This window comes from Rattus norvegicus, chromosome 14 (assembly GCF_036323735.1).
Source record: "Rattus norvegicus strain BN/NHsdMcwi chromosome 14, GRCr8, whole genome shotgun sequence".
In the NCBI taxonomy this organism is placed as follows: Eukaryota; Metazoa; Chordata; class Mammalia; order Rodentia; family Muridae; genus Rattus; species Rattus norvegicus.
The window spans coordinates 20,418,872-20,443,626 of NC_086032.1; the positions used below are offsets into that span (position 1 = coordinate 20,418,872).

The following is a 24,755-nucleotide window of genomic DNA, read 5'->3' on the forward strand; positions in this document are numbered from 1 at the left end:
TTTCACTAGGTCTAAAGTGTAAAAATAAATTTTCTATGAGATAGGGAAGACACACAAAAAAAAGGTGTCTTAATGAAGTTGTGCATATTGTTGAAGGCTAACTGAATATATAGGTTTTAATCCCAGTATTTAGGAAGTAGAGGGAGTTGGATCTTTGTGTGTTGCAGGCCAGCTTAGTTTACACGTTGAGTTCCCACACGGTCAGGGCTGTCTAGAGGGATTCTGTCTCAAAACAAAATGATTTGTAAGGAAGATGTTTGTTTAGCTTTACATTTTATATGTTCATCATTGATAACCTTCATTTATTCATTTATTGAAAACATTTAACATATTTTCCGGGGGGGGGTGGGCTCTGTTCTTAGCACTAAAGACACATCACTACAATGATAATATCTATGCTGATAGAAAACCAGATGGTGTGTGTGTGTTGGGGGGGTGACCTTATTTTCTGTGGAGTCCTCTAAGCAGATTCACACTTCAAGTACAGATATCATTGCTGTGATATCTCTTCTGAGCCACTTGGCTGAAGTGTTGTAACACACATGCCAATAACAAAACAATACACAATGCCACCTTCTCATGAGATCCATTTGTTTCAGGCTGAGAGGCCATGTGTGCTGCAGAGTGTCCTGTGGATCCAATTTGTACTGATTTGTTTTCTTTCTGGAAGTTTTCCACTCACTTTAGAACAATGACCCTATATGCTCCTTCATGACATTTAAAATCGTTGTTTTGTTAGGTAAGGGGACGTAGCCAAGAAGGGGTGAGAGGCTCTTTGTCCTATGACACGAGGAAAAAAAGTGTTCAGTTTCATGGCCTTCTGAGGGAAGCATCCGGTTCTCTGGTTTAGCCATTGTCTTCATATGGAATCTTCCTCCTGGGGTCTGGATGGCTGACAATGATTGTGGAACACAGACACCCATGTTCGTTCACAGTATATGTTTGCTGATACTTTTGTTTCTTCTCTCATGTGAATATAAGACATTTCTCTTTTAGCCAAGGAGAATAAATATATTTAATTGGGTTAAAGTGATGAAAAATGTCAAATAAGGTTTTATTTAGAAGAGTGGTTCTAAAAAGTGGGGTGTTCAGGGCTTGATGCTTGATCTTCTTCACTACCAGTTATTACTGTGAGTTATTACTGGGTACATCTTTCATATAGGTGAGATGCCATCGTACCATGTCTTAAATACATTGTTTTGCTGACCTTGACATATGCTTTACCCTTCAGGCTGACTTATCCCAGAATTTACTTGATCTTTCTGCTACATTACTGAATGAATAGGCGTACTAATCTTAACATTCTTAAAAGACAATCTAAATTTTTTGTTTCACTAAAATCACTAGCTGCACCTTTTGCCATCTTTAGTGGGTTTGTTATCGTTGTTTGGTTTTTGTGTAGCTTTTGTCTGAAATCTTTAATCAATCTGACCTCCTATCTCTTCTTCTTTTCACCCTTTATGCTTGGTTGACAAACAGCAGAGACTTCTAAAAGCGTTCAAGATTCTATCTTTTTGTCCTCCTTCTTCCAAACAGTCGTCTCTCACATGGACTATTTAAATGGGACTCGCTGGTCTCCACTATATAAACCTCATAGCAAGGGTGTCATCAGCTTTATGATCGACATTTGATCCTTGTCCTTTTTGATTTTTCCAAAGCCGGGTTACACAGTCCCCTGTGAAGTTGCTGCGGACAGATAGCTGAGTGTTTAGTGCTGCTTTACCCTCACTCCTTGCATACCTAGGGATTTATCCTGTGCAAAGATTTGGATCTCTGAATAATGTCTGTAAGATCTGTTTAGAAAAGAGGAGACAATTAAAGAAAACACACATTCCACCAATTCATAATCAGCTATATAAGTTATAAAGGAACCGTAACATGATGCCTTAGTATTTGGTACAGTTCAATGATTTATACACCATCTCTCTAAGTCAACAAAAGAAGATAACAACATGGTGTGTATCTATTTGAATTCAAGACCAAATTTTACCTCGTTGGGAAGAAAACAGTGATTCGGGGTGCTTTTGCTGTTGATCGATTATTTCCTTCTGTTTTGCAAAAAATTTCAAGATAAACTTGGATCACTTTTCTAACATATAATTTATATCATGTTTAATATGTAAACCCCAATGCTATTAAATATGGTATTAATTTAGCCCAGTTATTAAAAATTGCTTTACTCAAAGGTTAGTTTTCATAAAGTTTTATAAAGAACTGTGGTTACTCTTGAGAATCTTCAATATTTTGACAAAATTAAGGTAAAATTTGCCTGATTCTACACATATCATATATTCAACTTGATGATCAGCTCTGATGAGTCTCTGAGAAATACTTATCAAATATAAAAAATGCTCACTTGAGCTTGCAAATGCATTAAAGCAAAGGTAACATAATTGTATTATAGTTTGTGTTCTTTAAACTTCATGATTATGTCCTTTATAAACCTCTATGCTGTGACTAGACTCTTTAATAGCCTTGTTTTTAAAAAAATGATAAATATTTATGATCTTGAGTATTTCTAATAAATAATAGGTTCATCTATCTTAAATAAGCTAAAAGTACATGGACCTACTAGTCAATTTAACTTCAAAGTCGAATTCTTGGTTTTAAGATAATAAGGAAAACATAAGCAATTGTTTGAATGACTGTTATTAATATCTTCAAGGTTATAGACTGAATCCTTTGGTAGTTAATAATTTATGCCCAAAATTAAAGAAGTAAGTGGCTTGTTATTTCTTGCATCTCTATCAACTTTCCAGCCTATGTAATCACAAACCTATTTATTATTTTTTATTCATTGACAATGTTAGCCTTTACATATATCCATTTTTTGATTCTTTCAAAAACCATTCTATGATCCCCATTTAACACTTAAAAATAGATTTAGTTTTGTTTTCTTTTAATTTTGTATATTTGCATGTATCTGTGTAGCATTTTGAGCATGTGAATGTAGGTGCCTGCAGATAATAGATTAGGGTGTTGGATTCTCAGGAGTCGGGGTTACTGGCAGCTGTGAGCTACCCAGTGTACGTGCTGTGAAATGAACTTGGGGCTCTGGTAGAGCAGCCAGTACTCATAACTATTGAACTTGCCTATTTATGCTGGCATTAGCTTTTGTTTCCTTGATGCTAAATTCTGTATTAAAAATGTGAAAATAGCATTATTTCTTTGGGAAATGTGACTGATTCTGAAACATATCTTTTAGTATATATAATCATAATTATACATATATTATATATCACTGATAGAGAGTAGAAAACCTAGGTCATGAAGCAGTCAGAACTAAACCATCATATTTTTGGTATGAGGCTTGATAGAATAGAGACCATCAAAAGCACCATGTTTTTAAGGTATGATATGGCTTATAGATAAAAATAAACCAGGCTCAACATGGCTCCAATGCTTGCAGTACTAACAATATTTTCTCAATCCACTGTTAGTGAGCATGGCTACTGTTGTAATAGGTAGAACATTATTAAAATTGCATTGACTTTTTAAAAACTCGTGAGAATCCTGTTTCTAGCTATTTTTATCTAACAGATTTTATTAAGTAACACGTTTTTACATGTTAACTTATCTGTTTTGCATAGAACTTCATGTTTCTGATAGAAAATTAGAAAACAAAAACTATTAAAAATATGTAAAAATGTATATAAATTTGCTGTTTCCTTAAAGTGGAATAAGTTAGTTAATTATTCACTTTAATTATGATAGTGAATGGTTTTATATAAGCATTCAATTATGTTACACATTATAAAACATTTTACATGGCAAGTTTCTAGTTAACATATTGTTCCTAACTTCTCATTAATTGTGTTAAGGTAATATTCTATGTATGTTTAGTTTTCTTCCTTGCCTTTTTATTCATTATTATTATTATTATGTATTATTGATGATGTCAGTGTGATTTTTCCACTTTCATGTATTTGTAATCTGTGTTAAAGTAACATGATAGTCTGACACCTGCAGGCAATCAGAGCTCCAACATCTTTATGCTCAAAATTGCCTAAAGAGGGAGCTCTTGGACTTAGGACTTTCTCCAGACTGGCTAAGGGAAACAAAATATTTTTCAGCTATTAAAGTGGTGACTAATTATATGGTTCAAACCACAGAGTGAAAATTCCACTTATTACTCAAGCATTACCCTTTTTACAACATTTTCCCTGTTAAATATTGCCCTGGGGTTCTCAGTCTATAAATACTGTCTCTTCTATTTTTGGAGTTAGTTGGCCAGTTCCAGGAATACATCATGTTCCTCACCTTCTTTGTGAATTATTAGACGACAAAAGTTACATGTTTTCTCTAAGTTGTCTCATAAACAATATGGAATTAGCACATGGATCATATGCTCACAATATGTGTTGAAGTAAGCATATTAACAGTATATCTGTTGCACCCAAATCCTGTAGTGGAGAGAGCTAAATTCCCGGAAGTGGGGACAATCCTGACACCTCAGGGGAGACCGCCACTTCTGCCCACTTCTGCTTATATTCCTGGCTTAAGAGGAAACTGCATAGTGCCTCTGGATATAAGAATATAGGAGCAGTCAGTGCCAGGAACCTGCTGGTTTCTGCCTGCATCCTGAACTGAAGTAAACCGATCCCACAGCTCCCTGCACCCAAATCCCAGAGGGGAGAGAGCTGGACCCTCAGAATTGAGGACAATCCTGAGAACTCAGAGGAGACAACTACTATCTGTGCACATTCCTGACCCAAGAGGAAATTGCCTAGTACAATCTGTGCCCTCTGGGGACAGGGACCTAGGAGCAGTCAGGGGCAGGACCCTTCCGGTTTCTGCCTGTGTCAAGAGCCAGGAGCACCTACACCCCTGAGAGCAGAGGTAAGACCAACTCTTCAGTGCCAAGGAACGGGCCTGGAGGCTTCAGGTCACACAAATCCAGGAGCAGCTCTCTGTTCCCAGATCTGGCTGAAAGAAAACAGATCTACAGGAGTGCTGACACACAGGCCTATAGGAGGGTCAAGTCACTGTCAGAGACAGCAAGACAAGCTAACACCAGAGACAGACTGATGGTGAGAGACAAGCACAGGGACCTAAGCAATGGAAACCAAGACTACTTGGCATCATCAGAACACAGTTCTCCAACCAAAGCAAATATAGGATATCCAAACACACCGGAAAAGCAAGATTTTGATTTAAAATCATATTTTATGATGATAATGGACAACTTTAAGAAGGGCATAAATAACTCCCTTAAAGAAATACAGGACAACACATGTAAACAAGTAGAAGCACTTAAAGAGGAAGCACAAAAATCACTTAGAGAATTACAGGAAAACACAACCAAACAGGTAAAGGAGTTGAACAAAACCATCCAAGACTTAAAAATGGAAATAGAAACAATAAAGAAATCACAAAGGGAGACAACCCTTGAGATAGAACACCTAGGGAAGAGATCAGGAATCATAGATGCAAGCATCACCAAGAGAATACAAGAGATGGAAGAGAGAATCACAGGGGCAGAAGATACCATAGAAAACATCAACACAACTGTCAAAGATAATGCAAAATGCAAAAAGCTCCTAATAAAAAACATCAGAAAATTAAACAGAGACATAGAGAAACTAATAGAAGTTATGAAGCAAATGGACTTAACAGATATTTATTAAACATTTCATCCTAAAGCAAAAGAATGTACCTTCTTCTCAGCACCTCATGGTACCTTCTCCAAAACTGACCATATAATCAGTCACAAAATAGGCCTCAACAGATACAGGAAGATAGAAATAATCCCATGCATCCCATCAGATCACCACAGACTAAGGCTGGTCTTCAATAACAACAATGACAGAAAACGCACATAAACATAAAAGTTGAAAAACTCTCTATTCAATGATAGTTTGGTCAAGGAAGAAATAAAGAAAGAAATTAAAGACTTTTTGAATTTAATGATAATGAAGGCACAACATACCTAACCTAAACTTATTGGACACAGTGAAAGGAGTGCTGAGAGGAAAACTCATAGCTCTGTTGCCTCCAAAAAGAAACAGGAGAGAGCATACTTTATCAGCTTGATAGCACACCTAAAAGCTCTAGAACAAAAAGAAGTAAATACAACTAACAGGAGTAGAAGGCAGGAAATAATCCAACTCGGGCCTGATATCAACCAAGGAGAAACAAAAAGAACTATACAAAGAATCAACAAAACCAGGAGCTGGTTCTTTGAAAAAAATCAACAAGATAGATAAACCCTTAGCCAGACTAACCAGAGGGTATGGAGAGTGTGTCCAAATTAACAAAATCAGAAATGAAAAGGGAGACATAACAACAGAAACTGAGTAAATTAAAAAAATCATCAGATCCTACTAAAAAAGCCTATATTCAACAAGACTTGAAAATCTGGAGGAAATGAACAATTTTCTAGACAAATACCAGGTACCAAAGTTAAATCAGGAACAGATAAACCATCTAAACAATCCCATAACTCCTAAAGAAATAGAAGCAGTTATTAAAAGTCTCCCAACCAAAAAGAGCCCAGGACTAGATGGGTTTAGTGCAGAATTCTATCAGACCTTCATAGAAGACCTCATACCAATAGTGTCCAAACTATTCCACAAAATAGAATTTGCCAGAGCACTACCAAATTCTTTTTTTTTTTTTTCTGAGCTGAGGACCAAACCCAGGGCCTTGCACTTGCTAGGCAAGCGCTCTACCACTGAGCTAAACGCCCAACCTCCAAATTCCTTCTATGAAGCCAAATTATGCTTATACCTAAATCACACAATGACCCAAAAAACAAAAAGAACTTCAGACCAATTTGCCCTATGAATATCGATGTAAAAATACTCAATTAAAACTCATGCAAACTGAATCCAAGAACACATCAAAATGATCATTCATCATGATCAAGTAGGCTTCATTCCAGGGGTGCAGGGATGTTTCAAGGGAAATCCATCAATGTAATCCACTATGTAAACAAACTCAAAGAAAAAAATCCACATGATCATTTCATTAGTTGCTGAGAAAGCATTTAACAAAATTCAACACCCCCTTTTTTTTTCCGGAGCTGGGGACCGAACCCAGGGCCTTGAGCTTGCTAGGCAAGCGCCCTACCACTGAGCTAAATCCCCACCCTCAACACCCCTTCATGATTCCTTGAAAAATCAGGAATTCAAGGTCCATACCTAAACATAGTAAAAACAATATATAGCAAACCAGTAGCTAACATTAAACTAAATGGAGAGAAACTTGAAGCAATCCCACTACAATCAGGGACTAGACAAGGCTACCCACTCTCTCTCTCTCTACTTATTCAATATAGTTCTCAAAGTCCTAGCCAGAGCAATCAGACAGCGAAAAAAATCAAAGGGATACAGATTGGAAAGGAAGAAGTCAAAATATCATTGTTTGCAGATGATAGGATAGTATACTTAAGTGACCCCCAAGTTCCACCAGAGAACTACTAATCCTGATAAACAAATTCAGCAAAGTGGCTGGGTATAATATTAACTCAAACAAACCAGTAGCCTTCTTCTACTCAAAGGATAAACAGGCTGAGAAAGAAATTAGGGAAATGACACCCTTCACAATAGTCCCAAATAATTTAAAACTGCAAAGCTTCTGTAAGGCAAAGGACACTGTCATTAGGACAAAAAGGCAACCAATAGATTGGGAAAAGATCTTTACCAATTCTACATCTGATAGAGGGCTAATATCCAAACATACAAAGAACTCAAGATGTTAGACTCCAGAGAGCCAAATATCCCTATTAAAAATGGGGTACAGAGCTAAACAAAGAATTCTCAGCTGAGGAATATCGAATGGCTGAGAAGTACCTAAAGAAATGCTCAACATACTTAGTCATCAGGGAAATGCAAATTAATAAAACCATGAGATTCCACCTCACACCATTCAGAATGGCTAAGATCAAAACTAAGGTGACAACAGATGCTAGTGAGGAGGTGGAGAGAGAGGAACACTCCTCCATTTTTAGTGGGATTGGAAACTGGTATAACCACTCTGTAAATCAGTCTTGAGGTTCTTCAGAAAGTTGGACATTGCATTATCTGAGGACGCAGCTATACCTTTCCTGGGCATATACGCAAAAGATGCTCCAGTATACAACCAAGACACCTGCTCCACTATGTTCATAGCAGCCTCATGTATAATAACTAGAAGCTGGAAAAAATCCAGATGCCCTTCCACAGAAGAATGGATACAAAAAGTGTGGTAGATTTACAGAATGGAGTACTACTCAGTTATCAAAAAAAAGTCTTAATGAAATTCAAAGGCAAATGGATTGAACTAGAAAATATCATCCTGAGTGAGGTAATCCAGTCACAGATATACACACATGGTATGCACTCATTGATAAGTGAATATTAGCCCAAAAAGCTCGAATTACCCAAGATACAATCCACAGAACACATAAAGCAAAGGAAGAAGGACAACCAAAGTGCTGATGCTTCACCCCTTCTTACAAGGGGGACAAAGATATTCATAGAGGGGATATGGAGGCAAAGTTTGGAGCAGAAACTGAAAGAATGGCCATTCAGAGCCTGCCTTCCATATATATATATGGAAAACTAGGTAAGATTGATGAAGCTAAGAAGTGCATGCTGACGGGACTAGATATAGATGTCTCCTGAGAGGTACAGCCAGAGCATGTCAAAAACAGAAGTGAATGCTAGCAGCAAACCACTGAACTAAGAATTGGATTCCTGTTGGAGGAATTAACGGATTGAAAGAGCTAAAGGCTCTTGCAATTCCATAAGAACAACAATGCCAACCAACCAGAGCTCCCAGGGACTAAATCACTACCCAAAGACTATACATGGACTGACCCATGGCTCCAGCTGCATTTGTAGCAGAGGATGACCTTGTTGGGCACCAATGGAAGGAGAAGCCCTTTGTCCTGCCAAGACTGTACCCCCCCCCAGTGTATGGGAATGTCAGGGCAGGGAGGTGAGACGGGCTGGGTGTTTGGGGAGGGGGAACACTCTTATAGAAGAAGAGGAGGGGATGGGATAAGGGGCTTATGTCTAGGAAATCGGAAAAAGGAATAACATTTGAAATATAAATAAGAAAATATCCAATAAAAGTTAAAAAAAGGAAAGCAATAAAACCAGTATATTCAATCAGCCTGAAGCTAAATAGAATATCATAAATATGCTTGAACAATATTTTCAGTTTATAAAAATCTCTTAAACATGTAAGAATGACCCAAATGACCATAAGATATTAGAAAATCCAAGAGAATACTACTCAGCTATTAAGAACGAGGACATCCTGGGTTGTGCAGGCAAATGGAACTAGAAAATATCATCCTGATCGAGGTAATCACACCCAAAAAGACATGAATGGTATGTTCTCAGTAGTAAGTGGACATTAGCCAAAAAAGTACCGAGTACCCAAGATACCGTTTGCACAACTCAAAAAGGTCAACAAGCTGAAGGGCCCAAGTGAGGATGCCTCAGTCCCCCTTAGGAGTGAGAAGAAAGCAAACACAAGGGGGAGGGAAGGACGGAGGGAGAGAAAGAAGGTGGGAATGGGGTGGGAGAGGGGAACATGATCTGGTGTTAGGTGGGGGAAAAGAACTGAAGCAGAAAGAATGGAAACAGGTGCCCTCAAGAGGAAGGAGGCTGGGAGGGCCCTCCAGAATATACCAGAGACCTGGGAAGTGAGAGACTCTCAGGACTCAAAGGGTAGAACTCTAGATAAAATGCCCTATAGAGGGAAGAGGGAACTTGTTGAGCCCACCTCCAGCAGAAAGACAGGGCGTCAAGTGAGGGATGGGGTTGCTATCCCACAGTCAAAACTGCGACCCATAATTCTTCCTGTGTGATAGAAATGCAGGAATGGAAATGGAGAAGAGCCCGAGGAAAAGAAGGTCCAGTAACAGGCGCAAAGTGGGATCCTGCTCAAGGGAAGACCCCAAGACCTGACACCATTACTGAGGCTATGGGGTGCTCATAAAAAACGATCTATCATGACTACCCTCCAGAAAACCCAACAAGCAGCTGAGTCAAATGCAGATACGTGCACCAAACCAATGAACAGAAGTTGCTGACCCCTGTCATTGAATGAGGGAAGAGCAGGAGGAAGCTGAAGAGGAGGGCGACTGTACCAGGACCAGCAGTCTCAATTGACCTGGATCCCCCAGATCTCTCAGACACTGGATCACCAAGCAGGCAGCATACACCAGCTGATATGAGGACTCCCACACAGAGAACTACCAGGTCTGGGTTCAGTCAGAGAAGATGCACCATCAAGAGACTGGAGGCCCCAGGAAGTTTAGAGGTCTGGTGGGGAGGGTGGGGTGGAGACATCCTTGTGGAGCCTAGGGTTGGGGTGAGATATGGGATATGCAACAATTGGAGGGTGGACTGGGAGGGGAATAGAATCTGGAGTGTAAAAGTAAATAAAAATAAAAAAGAAATGAAAATTGTGTACCTCCTTCCCCCCAAAATAAAACATTATTAGGAAATCTCAGAAACTGACCAGTTTCCCTCTCCATGACTACCCCAACAAGTTGAGCTGCCTGCATGCTGTGCGGTGTGCTACAGGTTTCCACCTTCTGTCAGCTGCCACCCATGCTGGGGTGGCCTTTGTGAAGTAGCTTTCTTTACGTCATTTCTGCTCTTATGAATATGCATTCATATATATTCATAATTTATATTCATAATATATAATATGATATATAATTTGGTTTTTAATTAATGAAGCAAAATTTTGCTGTTTATTATTTTGTTCCTTAAAAAGAAATTAACAATATAATTTTTAAAAATTAAAGTTCAACTGTTTGAATGATACAGAGTTAAATGAAATTATGTAAAAAACTAAGCCACAGAGAGACTTGATCAGAGAACATATGTGAAAATATTGTAGCAATGGATTATATGGTAACCAGTAAGTACTTTGCTAGACAATTCATGGTTTCCTGGTCTGATGTCATAAGGATGAACCAATCATATCTGAATGTGTCATGTAAATGTATGTGAAGATGCCCAAAGATAATTTCAGGTATCATCCTTAGGCTATCTACCTCATTTGAGACAGTGTTCCATTGGTCTGAAAATCACCCATTAGGTTAAGCAGTCTGGCTGGTGGGTATCAGGGATCTTCCTGTGTCTGTCTCCCCACTGCTTAGATTAAAAGTGTGTCCTATTATTATGAATAAAGTTGCTATGAACATAGTTGAGCAAATGTCCTTGTGGTATGGTGGAGTATCTATTGGGTGTGCCCAGGAGTGGTATTGCAGGGTCTTAAGGTAGAACTATTCCCAATTTTCTGAGAAAATGCCAGGTTGATTTACAAAGTGGCTATACAAGTTTGCACTCCCAACAGCAATGGGGGAGTGTTCCTCTTGCTCCATATCCTCACTAGCATGTGCTGTCACTTGAGCTTTTTATATTAGCTATCTAGACTGGTTATAAGATAGAATCTCAGAGTCATTTTGACTTGCGTTTCTCTGATGACTAAGGACATTGAACATTTCTTTAAGTGCCATACCACAAGGTCATTTGCTCAATTACGTTCATAGCAGCTTTATTCATAATAGTCAGAAACCGTCCCTCAGCTGGAGAATGGATAAAGAAAATGTATTACATTTACACAATGGATTGCTACTCAGCTTCTAAAAACAGGACATTGTGAAATTTCTTAGCAAATGGATGGAACTAGAAAAATATCATCCTGAGTGAGGTAACCCAGACCCAGAAAGACATGCATGGTATGTACGCACTGATAAGTGGATACTAGCCATATATACAGGATAACCATGCTACAACCCCCCTCCCCAAAGAAAACAATGAAGTAACAAGGAGGGTGCAGGGGAGGACACTTGAGTCTCACTCAGAAGGGGAAGTAAAATAGACCTCTGAAGTGGATGGAGAAAAGGAACTGGGCAGGGGAGGGGATGAAGAGGGGAACAGGTGAGGCATCAGGTGTGGGGAGAATGGGAGTGGGGGATGAGAGGGCTGGGAAAGAGAAGGGTAAAGGAATGGGGCAGCATCTCTGGGACAAGGCAGGGACCTGGGATAGCGAAACTCCTGGGACCATGTAAAACTTCCAGTGGTGGGAGTGGGACACCAACCCACCTACAAAATCTTTGACCCAAAGTTTTCCCTGCCCACAAGATGTGCGGGGATAAAGGTGGAGCAGAGATTGAGGGAATGGCCAACCAATGATTGGCCCAACTTGAGATCCACCCCATGACATAGAGCCAACCCCTGACACTATTAATGATACTCTGCTATGCTTGCAGACAGTAGCTCATTTTTTCATTCAGCAGCTGATGAAAAAATATGCAGAGAACCAAACATTAGGCAGAGGGATCAGAGACACCACAAAAAGACCTGGGCTTTTGCCCAGGGCCAACTAACCTGGGCTTATGAGGGCTGAGACTGAAACACTGTCCAAAGAGCATGCATGGTCTGGGCCCCCTACACATATATAACAGATGTGCAACTTGGTCTTCATGTGGGTCCCCTAACAACTGGAGCAGGGGCCATCTTTGACATGGACTCTGTTGCCTGCCTCTGTATCCCTTTACCTAAGCTGGGCTGCATTGTCTGGCCTCAGTGGAGGAGAAGGCACCTAGTTCTGATATGACTTGATGTGCCAGGAAGGGTTTGTATCCAGGGGGGGTGCTCCCCTTCTCTGAGTTACAGGTAAGAGGAGGGAGTAATGGGAGAAGGCAGTGGCAGGATAAGACTGGAAGGCGAGGAGGGAGAGGGCTGTGATTAGGATTTAAAGTGAATAAATACATTAATAGGAAAAAAAATCTGTGTACCACCATGTCAGGCTTTTACATAGGTTTTGGGAATTGAACCCAGGTCCACAATGCTTACACAGCAAGCACTTTGCTGATAGATATAGGCTCAGTAATATTTGTTTAATGGAAAACTATATTATATTTTCGAACACTGGTTATTCATCAAATATTTTCAGAGGAATGTGACATCCTAGAGATTAGCTTCTTGAGTTCTTTATATATTTTGGGTATTAGCAGTCTATCAGATGTGGGCTTAGTATAGATTATATGTAGGTTGACTATGTCCTTTGCCTTACAGAAGTTTTTCATGAGGTCCCATTTATCGATTCTTGATCTTAGAGCCTGAGCCATTGGAGTTCTGTTTAGGAAATACCCCCTCCTCCCCTGATGCCAATGAGTTCGAGGCCCTTTCCCCACTTTTCTTTCTATTAGATTCAGTGTATCTGGTTGTATGTTGAGGTCCTTGATCTATTTGGACTTGAGCTTTGTGCAAGGTGAAAAATATGGATCTATTTTCATTTTTTGACATACCAACTGCCAGTTAGACCAGCACCATTTATTGGAAATGCTTTTTTCCCCATTATATACTGTTGACTTCTTGGTCAAAGATCAAGTGTCCATAAGTGTGTGGCTTTATTTCTGGGTCTTCAATTTTCGCTATTCTGGTGTTTTTGTTTTGCCATATGAAATCGAGAATTGCCCTTTCTGTGTCTGTGAAGAATTGTGTTGGAATATTGTTGGGGATTGCATTGAATCTGTATATTGCTTTTGGTAGGATGACAATTTTTACTCTGTTAATCCTACCAATTCATGAGCATGGGAGATCTCTCCATTCTCTTAGGTCTCCTTTGATTTCTTTCTTTCTTTCTTTTTTTTTTTTTTTTTGAGAGATTTGAAGTTCTTGTCATACAGATCTTTCACTTGTTTGGTTAGAGTTACACCAAGATATTTTATATTATTTGTGTCTATTGTGAAGGGTGAAAAAATTGTGAAATCCTAAAGCATCCTATTGTAGTGTGTGTGTGTGTGTGTGTGTGTGTGTGTGTGTGTGTGTGTGTGTGGTGTGTGTTTGGTCATGAACGTTTTGAATGAATCATGGGTGAAATGAATCTTGCATATCTAGTGTGTCTATCAAGTTCTGGAATTTAATGATGTAGCTGTGATTTTAGTTGTGATTGCCTACAGCACACCTGTGCCCTGGGGTATGCTCTAGACTTTTGTTTGAGCATATGCATTTAATGCCCAGAAGAGTCACTTAGTTGTCCCCTGAATCAAGCATCATGGGTTAGATATTCTCTGGTTTCACTGTCATAGTTTAAATATTTCAGTGTTATCCTAGTATGGCAGTTCTTAGTGTCAGATCATGGACCTCTGTGAATTCTACTGTAAACCCCAAGTCACACTGAATTTGCCTCAGGACATTAAGTCTGCAGTGCTCCCTGGGGGTGTCCATATACTCCACTTATGACATTTCATTATTGGCTTGTGAGATGGCTCTGTGAGAAAAGGCACATTCTACCTAGCTTGACCTCTGACTTTCATCACTGGGTCTTATGCAAGTTATCCTCTGACCTCCACAACCATGCCATGCATGCAAATGCAACACACACACACATATACACACACACACACACACACACACACCCCATAATGTTTAAAAAACATATTAATTGCATTTCATTAACTTTATTCTTCAAGAATCAAAAAAAAACAAAATTAACTGTGGCTTCAATGTAAAATGTATAGGAAGAAGAAAAAGATCTGAATCTGTGAAAATTGCATTTTCTCTTGAATGGTGGTAGACAAATCCCTGAAGAAGAGTTTGAAGTTGGAATTTGGTTTCAGACCTGTAAAAAATAAAGATAGTTTAGGAATTTCATGCATAGCATGCTAACAGTTTTTACATTTAAGATTTTCTTTCTTTTCAGGGGTTCTTTTATGCCCATAAATTAAATGTTTCAATTCAAACACATAAAATTGGCTTATAGCACGCAGCGTAATTGAGGTAAGCTTTATACAAAAACATTATTCTTCATTTAGTTTCATTATAAATGATATATAACGATGTTAATTCAAGATTCTAGATTCATGAAGTACGAACAAACATACTATTGAACACTGATTACTTCATTAAAAGCATAATCTTACAATGATTTTGGATCAATAAAACATATACTTCCATATCAAATGATACTTGTTTTCATCCTTTTCCTATTTTCTATTCTCAAGCTCTCTTTGGGAATCATCTCTTTCTCAGCATATGTTACTAGATAACAAATCCAAGATGTTTGCGGATGATAGTCTAAAGAAGTCACAGGTGGTTTCTGTTCTCTGAATTAGTCCTGATGTAGACACAGTGTAGTAGTAAGCCCCCATTTGAATCTGAACAGGCTCTAACGTCATATATTCTACCCACATTTGTACTTGAGTGTGAGCTCAAAGTAACAACAAAATCAAAATCCGAAGAGAACATTAACCGGTCTAAGGTCGTTGCTGAAAAGGTAGACGATTCCTCTTCCTGCCTGTAGCAATTTCTCAGATCACAACTTAGGATAAATATAGCATAAAATAAATATATAGCTATATTTATTGAGTGGTAGCTTCGACCATAGAACATGCACTCAGTTTTATGGATAAAAATGCTTCTTATAATAGAACTCAGCATTCATAATTTTGTACCTCAATTGTTTCATACTTTGTGAGTTTTTAAAAAGACCATTAATATTTCTTATTATTTAACTTCCTAGAAGTTTTCAAATTATTTTAAGCTTTAGTAACCTACTCAAGTAATCAATAGCTGTTTGTTTTGTGTTTAATATTCTGAAAGTATCCAGTCAATATTCACTTGTTTTCAAAGCTAAGCACTTATCTTCTTCTTTCATGATTTAACTAAAAATATACTTATGAGGTTCAACTTCATGGATCTTTACAGGAATAGTATCTGAAGTAACGAACTACATGGAAAATATATAATTTCTTTTACCCTATAAATATTAGAGTGTGAGCAATACTGTTTTAGATTTAATGTTCCTCCTTATTATCAGTCTGTGCCTCTCTGTTTTGTTCCCCTTCCTTCCTTCCTCCCTTCCTTCCTTCCATCCATCCTTCCGTCTATACAGGGAATTGTACCTAGGTCCTCCTGTATGTTAAGCAACAACTTTACACTTAATTATACCCTCAGCCCTTCCTCTTTTTATTTTTAAATTTTGAAACAAGATATTCCTAAGTTTCTTAGACTGGCCTATTCTCCTTGTAGACTAGGCTGGTTGTGAACTTACGATTTTCCTGCCTCAATCCCTCTAGCAGCTAGGATTATAGGCCCACAACTACATGTGACTCTAGTATACAACCTGATTAAAGAAATGCCATTTTGCTGTAATGGGGGGAGGATGGGGAGGGGAACACCCATAGAGGAGGGGAGGGTGAGGGGCTAGGGGGATGTTGGCCCGGAAACTGGGAAAGAGAATAACAATCCGAATGTAAATAAGAAATACTCAAGTTGATAAAGATGAAAATAAAAGAAAAGAAATGCCATTTTGGTAATTTTAGACTCAGAACATGAGAGTGTACAAAGTATTTTACTTCACTGCTTGCCTAAGTATGGATGAAATAAAACTAATAGATTAAAGAAGAGTCATAGTCTTCAGGAAAATGCTTCATAAAAGCTCAGTGTTTCTTCATTTTGTGAAAGCAAACTGTTTTCATGTCTTATTGAAACAAAAATTCATTTGTCAATGCTATATTTATTCTAAGTTACAATTCTACTTAACTGCTTTCCTTTTCCTTAATATGAGTTATTGCTTGTACCAGCTCAGAATTTGTGATCGTGTGACTAAGTCCACACTTGTTACCTGGATTGTTCATTTTACTTATACTCACTTACCTTGACTGTCTTCTTCAATGTTTCCTTTGCGCTTTTATGCTGCAGGTGAGGTCACTGGGACTGTGGCAGTCTCCGGGGTACTGATAGGCACTGTGGAAGCTTCGGTATTGGCCACAGTATTTACCACTGACTCTGTGGTAGAAACTGGTGTGGACACAATGGGAGCAATGGTATTGCTGGCTGGAATGGCGGTGTTATCATGCTTTTCATTTGTGGGAATGGCAAGAAAGGATGGGTTTGGAATGGGATGAGGTACTCCAACAGGCTGGGGGAAATTTGGCATTGGTTGCCATTTGAGGATTTGGGCTGGAGACCGAAGTAGAAGTAGTTTTAGACCAACTGGGAAATACGCGTATGGGCTAACAGGCACAGAGGTCCTGTAGTGGTAGTAAATAGGTTCATAATGATTGCGGTTCAGGACAGAGCTGACAGGTGTGTACAGGACTCTTTGCACATCGTACACTACTTCGTTCTTCTCACGGCACTGCAGAAAGAGAAGGTTGCATAGAAAGGTTCTGATTGTTGAGCATGGTACAAAACAACATCAGCAGCTTTTGGAAGGGTGCAGTATTTTGTCTTGAGCAAATGGAATGTTGAAAGAACAAAATCCTGCATCATTATTTTATCAAATTTGGATGTATACATTTCCCACTTCATGTATGATTTTCATCTTATGGAACATTGCTTGTAACAACATAGAACTAATATTTGTTTGTTTTGAAGAAATTAGGTCATTAATAATGTAAAATATGTTTCCCCATATGGAAATATAGCATATATGGAAAGTACTAACTAGACATTACGTATTTAATTACAGCACCTAGAAAAGTCTAATAGACAGTATTGTCCTGCTATACACAAACACGCATAGTGTGCACAACTCATATGGATGTATCAATGCTGTCATGAACTACATTATTATGTATAATTGATATTTGCTAATTAAAATTTTTAATAAAAAAGAAGGAACGTTTGTTATAAAGTAGGCTCAAAGAGCAGGGAGGGATTCATTATAGTTTTTAAAATTACTTCCTATTACTCAAAGAGAAAATCCAAGTTAACATGCAGTTAGCAGGCAGTATAATATTAGCAAGTAAATAAAAGTAACTAAATGTAAAACTCATTGTAATTTTAAAGGCAATTTTGATCCCAAGAATTTACTCTAAAGAATTGCCTAATAGACACCTGTTTACATTTAATAATTAAACAAATGCTCAGCACTGCAAAATTTTATAATCACAACGACAAGAGAGTACACGCTACTCTCTAGATTGACTCCTTTTTTATTTTAGTTTATATTTTTATTTTGCTGCTGGCAGATGAAGTTCCTGGAATTTCAGAATGAGCATGAAAACCAAGCATACGCATAGCCTAAACTGCAATGAAAACCAGCTTAAAAGAAACAGAACCTTCCACATGGTCACCTTTTTAACATAAAATGCAATTCTGTGTCTACCAGCCATGGGACTAATTATGGACATGGATACCTGGGAAGGAGTTGGCTAGCTCACACAGGACGAAGGATCACAAAAGATAGGAATTCGAATACTAAAAAAGCCTGCAGGTCTTTTAAACTTGTTGAAACATTTAAATATTTATTCAGCTTTAAAACAAGAGGCATTCTGATACGATTCAGTTTTTCACAATATCGTGCTTGGAGTTCATGTCTCTAAGAGAGACAATATCAACTTACGTTTGAGTCTGGGTTTTGCACCTCTGCAGCCTAAGGAGTTATCGAAAAAGAAATCATAAGAAATATTTAATTAACTATTTAAAGTCTTCAAATATTTAATACCTAAGGAAACTGGAGCATCGGAGGAATAGAAATTTCATCAGAAGGATTTCTAATCTTAGACTAGGATTCCTGTACTTAATGTTTATGAATTTTATTTACAGTATTTTCTGTCTTTTTAAAAAAATATTATTACTTTTATTTTTTCATTGCCCACTTCCTGGTCTACCCTCTCACAGTCCCTCATCCCATTCCTCCTCTCTCCCTGTCTCCAAAAGGCTGCCCCACCCCTGCCAGCCCTTCCCACTTCCTGGGGCCTCAATTCTCTCCAGAGTTAGGTGTATCTTCTCTCAGTGAGGCCAGACCAGGCTATATTTTCTAACTTAAATATAAATTTCTAGACTTTTTGAAAGGATTTCTCTAATAATAAAGTATGTATTATGGTAACTAAATGAATACCTAGAAGATTATTTATTCTTATAATACAAATAAACAGACTAGTAACCAGCTGTTGTGCTTTTTGAACTACCTATATTTTAATATTCATATAACTAGAATTCTTAAATAAAATTTATTTGACATCTACCAATAAAATTTAAGTGAAATTAACTCACCAAAAAGGGCAGAGTTAGTGCCAGGATATTCATAACTACGATAAAATTCCTCATCATTGCACCTAAAAGTAAATTGAAAAATTAAATTAAGACTCTTTGGATAACAAGTTAGAAGTAATTGCATATAATGTTTTCCTTGGGGAGGTGGGGAAAATCTGAATTTATGGGTAGATTTAGCCAGTGCAGGAAATCTATCTCCTCAAAATAAAAGAAACATGGAACTTGAAGTAAAAATTAGTTTGAAGCTAATTTTTGACTATGAAAGCATCATTAAAACATAATTATTCATTTATCCGATACAAATCTACTGGGATTAAGTGCTTTGCCAAACTTTGAGATTGTAAGGGTAGAGCTTGCCCTTGGCAACCAACCACATGGGCTCTCATGGATGAGCGATTTGCACTACACACAAAGCTTTGAGAACATCCATGGACACTCTGACTGAGTGCTGTCTGAGGAAGATAAAGCTTGAAAGTTTAGAGCCTAAAATGTACAGATCTTGCTGTTCTGTGTAACAGAACAAGGTGTGGCTCTGTAAACTGAAAATCATACAGTGTGAGAAGACAAGGGTTCAAACCCAGGCTCTACCATGGCAGTGTAACAGGAAATAATTTCCTCCTTCTACACCTTACATTTGTTACAGGACCTCAAACTGGGTCTTGTCAAACATTCTGTGACCCTTAATTAATATATCAGCTATGGGATGGAACTTCTGGGAGGCAGCATTTGTCATAATATAAATTTACTTTTCCAGTAATAGAAATATGATTAATTTTGCTGCTTTAATGTATTGTAGATATGGCAATTTAAACAACTTTGAGCTGGTTAAAGACACCAGTTAGTCTTTTCCTAACAGAATCACAATGCTCATCTGCCCATTTAATTTTAATAGTTCTTGGATAGCAACACAGCACTTCAAGCTTCTATATATTGTATTGTCATGTGAACACTGTGTCTTACTGAAGCTATTATTTCTGATACACTTGTGTAAATGTGAGTTATGGAAAAGCAAACTTTATAAGTGTCACAGAATCAACACCTGTATGGCCCCACTCTGCAGGAGGGAAAAGGAATGCATATCAAACCCCATTTACCTCTCCTGATGTGAACCTCAGTGATTAGAAAGGCTGTTTGCTAAACTGACTTCAGAGCCACTTCTAAGAAATCACTGAATTGCAAATATCTCATGTGTAATCAAGTTTGAACAACGTAAGCAAATGTTCCCTTGAGAGGCCAGAATTCCTTGTTAAATTCATTATCCTCTCATTACCTTTCCAAATCATTACTTGAAAAATAATATCTTTGCTTAAATCATAGACTCCTCTTCAATAATTAAAGAATATATTTTTATATTTATTTTATTTTTATGTTAACATTTGTTATAGATATAATATTGCATGTTATGTAGTATATAAATATTTAATATTATATACATTAACATTAAATGATAATAGCTCCTTTTCAGTAGAAAGCTAATATTTTACTTTATGTATCAGATACATACTGGTATATACTTGTGTTTGTTACTGTCGCTTTCTAAGGAGACATTATTTTTGAAACTATGGATTAAGTCAGCTTTGAAAGACATTCCATAATACAATATAATATAATATAATATAATATATAAGTACACCATATAGTTCTAGCTTCCTGAGGAAATTAGCCCTCTCTGTTTCTCTATAGCAGTAGTAAGGCTTATTATAAATATTAGAATTAACAATGTCTCTTATAATTTGACAGTATCAAGCCTAGACTTTAAGACAAAGCATAGTTAATTATTTTATCGCAACAGTATCTAAAGACTAATGTCTAAGTTACACATTCATATTGAAATGATACCTAGATGTATTTAAGCTTAGTAATCAAGGATAAAAGAAAGAAAGTGTGATTCCAAAATAACCATGGTGGTTTCCCAATGGCTACTCCACGTCCTCACTGCCCGGGGCAGACGTTAGTTACCTTCACACGGAGTCAGTTCTTGGCAGTAGGGTTTGCTTGGCCCTTTAGCGGCAGAGAAGACCCAAGATAAATAACCGGGACTAATTACAGGGTATTAGTAGCAGGAGTCAGATCCCATTTCCCTCCTACTTTTCACCCAATAGGATGATGACAGAAAGGAAAGACTTGAGGTCACCAGGGTCACCTGCAGGTCAGTCTTAGTCAGCACACTGCAGACCGGAAACAGACGCAAATCAGGCACATGTATGGAAAACAACCAAACTCCTTAAAGAACGTATGTTCTGTGCTTTATAGAAATATAAGAAAACGTATAAAAATGTACCGATTACATTCTCAGCCTACACATTTCATCTCGCTGATGCTAAAGCTATTGCTAATATAAAATAAAAACCAATAGTCACAATGATTTTTCACGTTTTAAGTATTTTTAATGAAGAACTATGATTTTTACATGACTTTATATTTAGTACGGTCCATGTTGGTCATTTTTCTTCCAAATTCACAACTATTTTAAAAATAAAAAAATTAACAATCTTAATTATGAGCACCTTTTGTAAATTAAATTCATGCATGGAACATTTTCATCACTGTGGAGGCTGGGCATTCGCATTTTCGCTTCAGTATGGATTCCTCAACAGTTCAGACACTGAATGCTTTTATGGGACCTTTAATGGGTCCCATTTTGGATGCACCACATTAAGGGATTGAGTTAGGAATCATTGTTCTGTTTTAAGGTCAGATCCCTCTGATTTAGAACGTGGATTGTAAAACTGCTAATGTTGTAAAAGTTTTAGTAAAATGTAGCCAAACATGTACTTTGCCTAAATGGTATCCTGCTTTCCCTGCCCACCCCACACTCCCGGGGTAACGTTAGCAATGACTTCACTTTGTGAAAACCTCATTAGATGGAGGTAGGTATTTACTGGAACACATGTAGAACTGCCAGAATGTAGGTCAGAAATAACATCAGCATTGTAGAATTTTTATGTATTCCTCAGTTTCTTAGAACAATTACATGTCTTGGAAAGCTGGGAACATTGTTCTGATCCAGAGGATACTTGTGCAGCGTCTCCACAATCCGTCCAGACTTTCTATTTCTTAGAAGTTTGTTTCTGTTCTTCTTTGTTCCTGGCAGCCTGTGTATGTTGATGGCTAAATCATCCTATTGCCTCAGGATGTCAGGGGATAAAGGTGGAAGTTTATGGTCTGATCAGTCCCCAGATTCTGAAGACGCTTTATTCCACTCTGTCATTTTTCAACCATCAATTAAGAATAAAAGTTTTAAGTTGTTTCATTATTTTGTTAAAAAATAATCAAAAAGGGACTCAAACATTAAAAAAAAAGTCACTTCAGAAGGGGAATGTGTCCAAAATACCTGTGAATTGTGGGAAGCTTTCTCTTTAGAACAGCATTTCTTTTTTTTTCTTCTCCATCCTTATTAACTTGGGTATTTCTTATTTACATTTCGATTGTTATTCCCTTTCCCGGTTTCCGGGCCAACATCCCCGTAACCCCTCCCCCTACCCTTCTCTATGGGTGTTCCCCTCCCCATCCTCCCCCCATTACCGCCCTCCCTCCAACAATCCTGTTCACTGGGGGTCCAGTCTTGGAAGAACAGCATTTCTAAAGTAGATCGTCCACTCACTCCAAGTGGAGGGGCTTGGAGAGCTCAACTGTATCCTCTGATCCACATGGATTATTCAATGTTCCCGTTTCAGGCAGTTTGAATGAAAAAGCTAACTCAAACAAATCCAGTCCCGTCTGCTACTATGCAACGCCTAGTCAAGTCCAGCACGTACACAAATGCTATTGGCATGGGACAGTCCCAGCAAATGAGAAGATGTGCAGGCAATCTAAGTCTGAGTAGCTTTGAGCTGTCATCGCTGAGTTGAACTAAGTAAACTCAACTGTGTAGCTAGCTCTCTAGATATTCTATCGTTCTTCAATGAAAAGTAAAAGGGATATAAAACGCCCACATCCTTAAATCTCTGAGGAGAACAGCACGTTGCTGAGTAAGACCCCAGTTGTAGATATTTAGTAGTCTGAAACAGATTCACCACCTTTGGTTTGTGAGTATGCGATCTACTCAAGCTCTGAATGCAAAGCAACCTCATACTCTGAGAGGCGAGCCCGGAAGCTTCTCAGTCTGCTCGCAGCACTCTTTCCTATGGATCCTGAGAGTGTATAACCATCTAGCTGTTCACTTAGAGGGGTTGGGAAGAGGCTGCTATGAGGATCCTATTTCAAGCAATATGAAAAACAGTTTGAAGTAAGTGAGAAGATAAGGAATTTATCCACTAAGGTTCAGTTAAAGTTACCCATGGGGCCTTTCCTAATTCAGGCAGAACTAGTTCCTTTTGTCTTTTTCGCCCCTACCCTCAGACTTAGCCACCACCAGGAAAGGGGAGGCAGGAAGAGTGTAGGAGTCAGTAAGGACTAGACTGAATCAGGGTCTTCCAGACCTGACAAATGCTGCTCTTGTGAACTCCAAGTAGCTGTGGTTGCTTGCACAAGATCCAGTCAGTCTACAGTCTAATACTGAGAGAGGAGGTTAACTTAGAGTCTCGACTTCTGAGGAGCTACTGACATTGATGGCTTTTCAGGGAGCATTCATTATCTTTAAGGTCCTGGTTGGTGGGCCATCCTCCAGTAGATGGCCACAGTTAGTAATATTCAAGAAGAAAAAGTTGAACTTGAGTTATTAAAAAAAATAAAATTTGAAGAGTAGGGAAGACTGCAGCAGGGAGAGGGTGTGAAATCTGGAAGGACTTAGAGGCAAGTTAATATAATCAGTATTGTATGAATCTCTCAAAGAATTAAAAAAAAATAAAAGCAAACAAAGCAAATCTAAAACCACCCTAGGAGACCTGTTACACTTGCTAAGCTTCTGTATGTTTTTACTTCCCTTTCATGTAAGAATATCAAGGAAAATATCTTTGTCCAAGTTCTTAAGGATCAGCACATGATCAGTACAAAAAAGGGTACAGGTGACCTTCTGTATCCAGTTCAATATTTAGAGATGCCAACAACAAATTAAAAATATTTTAAAAATAAACAGAGAAGCTTCCAAGCAGAAAACTGTTTACGTGGTTGTCCCGTGCTCAGTACCAGCAAATGAGAAGAAGATGTGCAGGCTAAGATGTGGTTCCTCCACCATCTTCCAGGGCCCTGGCCTTCCGTTCTGACCCCTTCCCTGGGCCGCATAATTAGGCTGTGTTGCCCCATCTATACTGGACACTTTTGCACAGGACTTTGTGCTATGCTTTATAAGCAACCCAGGAGCAGTTTAATGCATGTAGGCTGATGTACATAGCCCACGAGCAGACACCACATCTTCTGTTTATTAAGGGATGTAGGCATCTGAGGTACTGCTCAGGTACTGGGAGAGGGTTGGAGGGTCTTGGGACCGATCACTGAATGTGTGACAAGATAACTGTTTTACCTATGTCAAAATAATGTAACTATATTTTTCCCATGAAAATCTCTTTCAATAATATATAATATATAATTCAATAATAAATATAATGTAATATTATAATTATATATAGTATATATTATTCTCCATGAATTTGCTGTATCCACAAGCTGGTTATACTTTAAACAGCACAGTTTGGAGACACACTAGTTTTATTAACTACTTTTTAGATGCTTTGGGCAAATGGTTCTTTCATAGTTTAGCTTTGAAAGCCTGGACCAAAAAAAAAAATCTTTTTCAACTGGTTCTCTCAAGAATACATGTGCCTATTGGAAATTTACAGTGCAAGTATTTTAATGATAAATGTATATTTTGGAGTCTTCTGATGAGATGTTTGTTGCAAGGAGTACACTTTGGAA

General features: G+C 38.1%; 1 protein-coding gene and 1 long non-coding RNA gene across 3 annotated transcripts in view; one reads left to right on the top strand and one right to left on the bottom strand.

The window, feature by feature from the left end:
* The window catches only part of LOC120096584 (uncharacterized), a 47,366-nt gene that overhangs the window by 8,863 nt on the left and 13,748 nt on the right, over positions 1 to 24,755 (top strand). For both annotated transcript variants that reach the window (XR_005493193.2, XR_005493195.2), the window contains exon 2: positions 14,662 to 14,738. This is a non-coding gene — a long non-coding RNA (uncharacterized LOC120096584). The remainder of the gene's footprint in view (positions 1 to 14,661; positions 14,739 to 24,755) is intronic.
* Csn3 (casein kappa) lies at positions 14,406 to 20,959 on the bottom strand. The gene is made up of 5 exons (NM_031562.2): positions 20,922 to 20,959; positions 18,963 to 19,024; positions 18,310 to 18,339; positions 16,617 to 17,100; positions 14,406 to 14,580 (listed from the first exon to the last, which is right to left on the bottom strand). Exons 2-4 carry the CDS (start codon positions 19,017 to 19,019, stop codon positions 16,651 to 16,653), a joined length of 537 nt encoding a protein of 178 aa, NP_113750.1. The 5' UTR covers positions 19,020 to 19,024; positions 20,922 to 20,959; the 3' UTR covers positions 14,406 to 14,580; positions 16,617 to 16,650.

Coding starts and splice junctions, on each gene's coding strand:
- Csn3 (NM_031562.2), bottom strand. CDS start 19,019: ATGATGAGGAATTTTATCGTAGTTATGAATATCCTGGCACTAACTCTG. Junction 18,340..18,962: donor CACTAACTCTGCCCTTTTTG/GTGAGTTAATTT, acceptor ATAACTCCTTAG/GCTGCAGAGGTGCAAAACCC. Junction 17,101..18,309: donor TGCAAAACCCAGACTCAAAC/GTAAGTTGATAT, acceptor CTCTTTCTGCAG/TGCCGTGAGAAGAACGAAGT.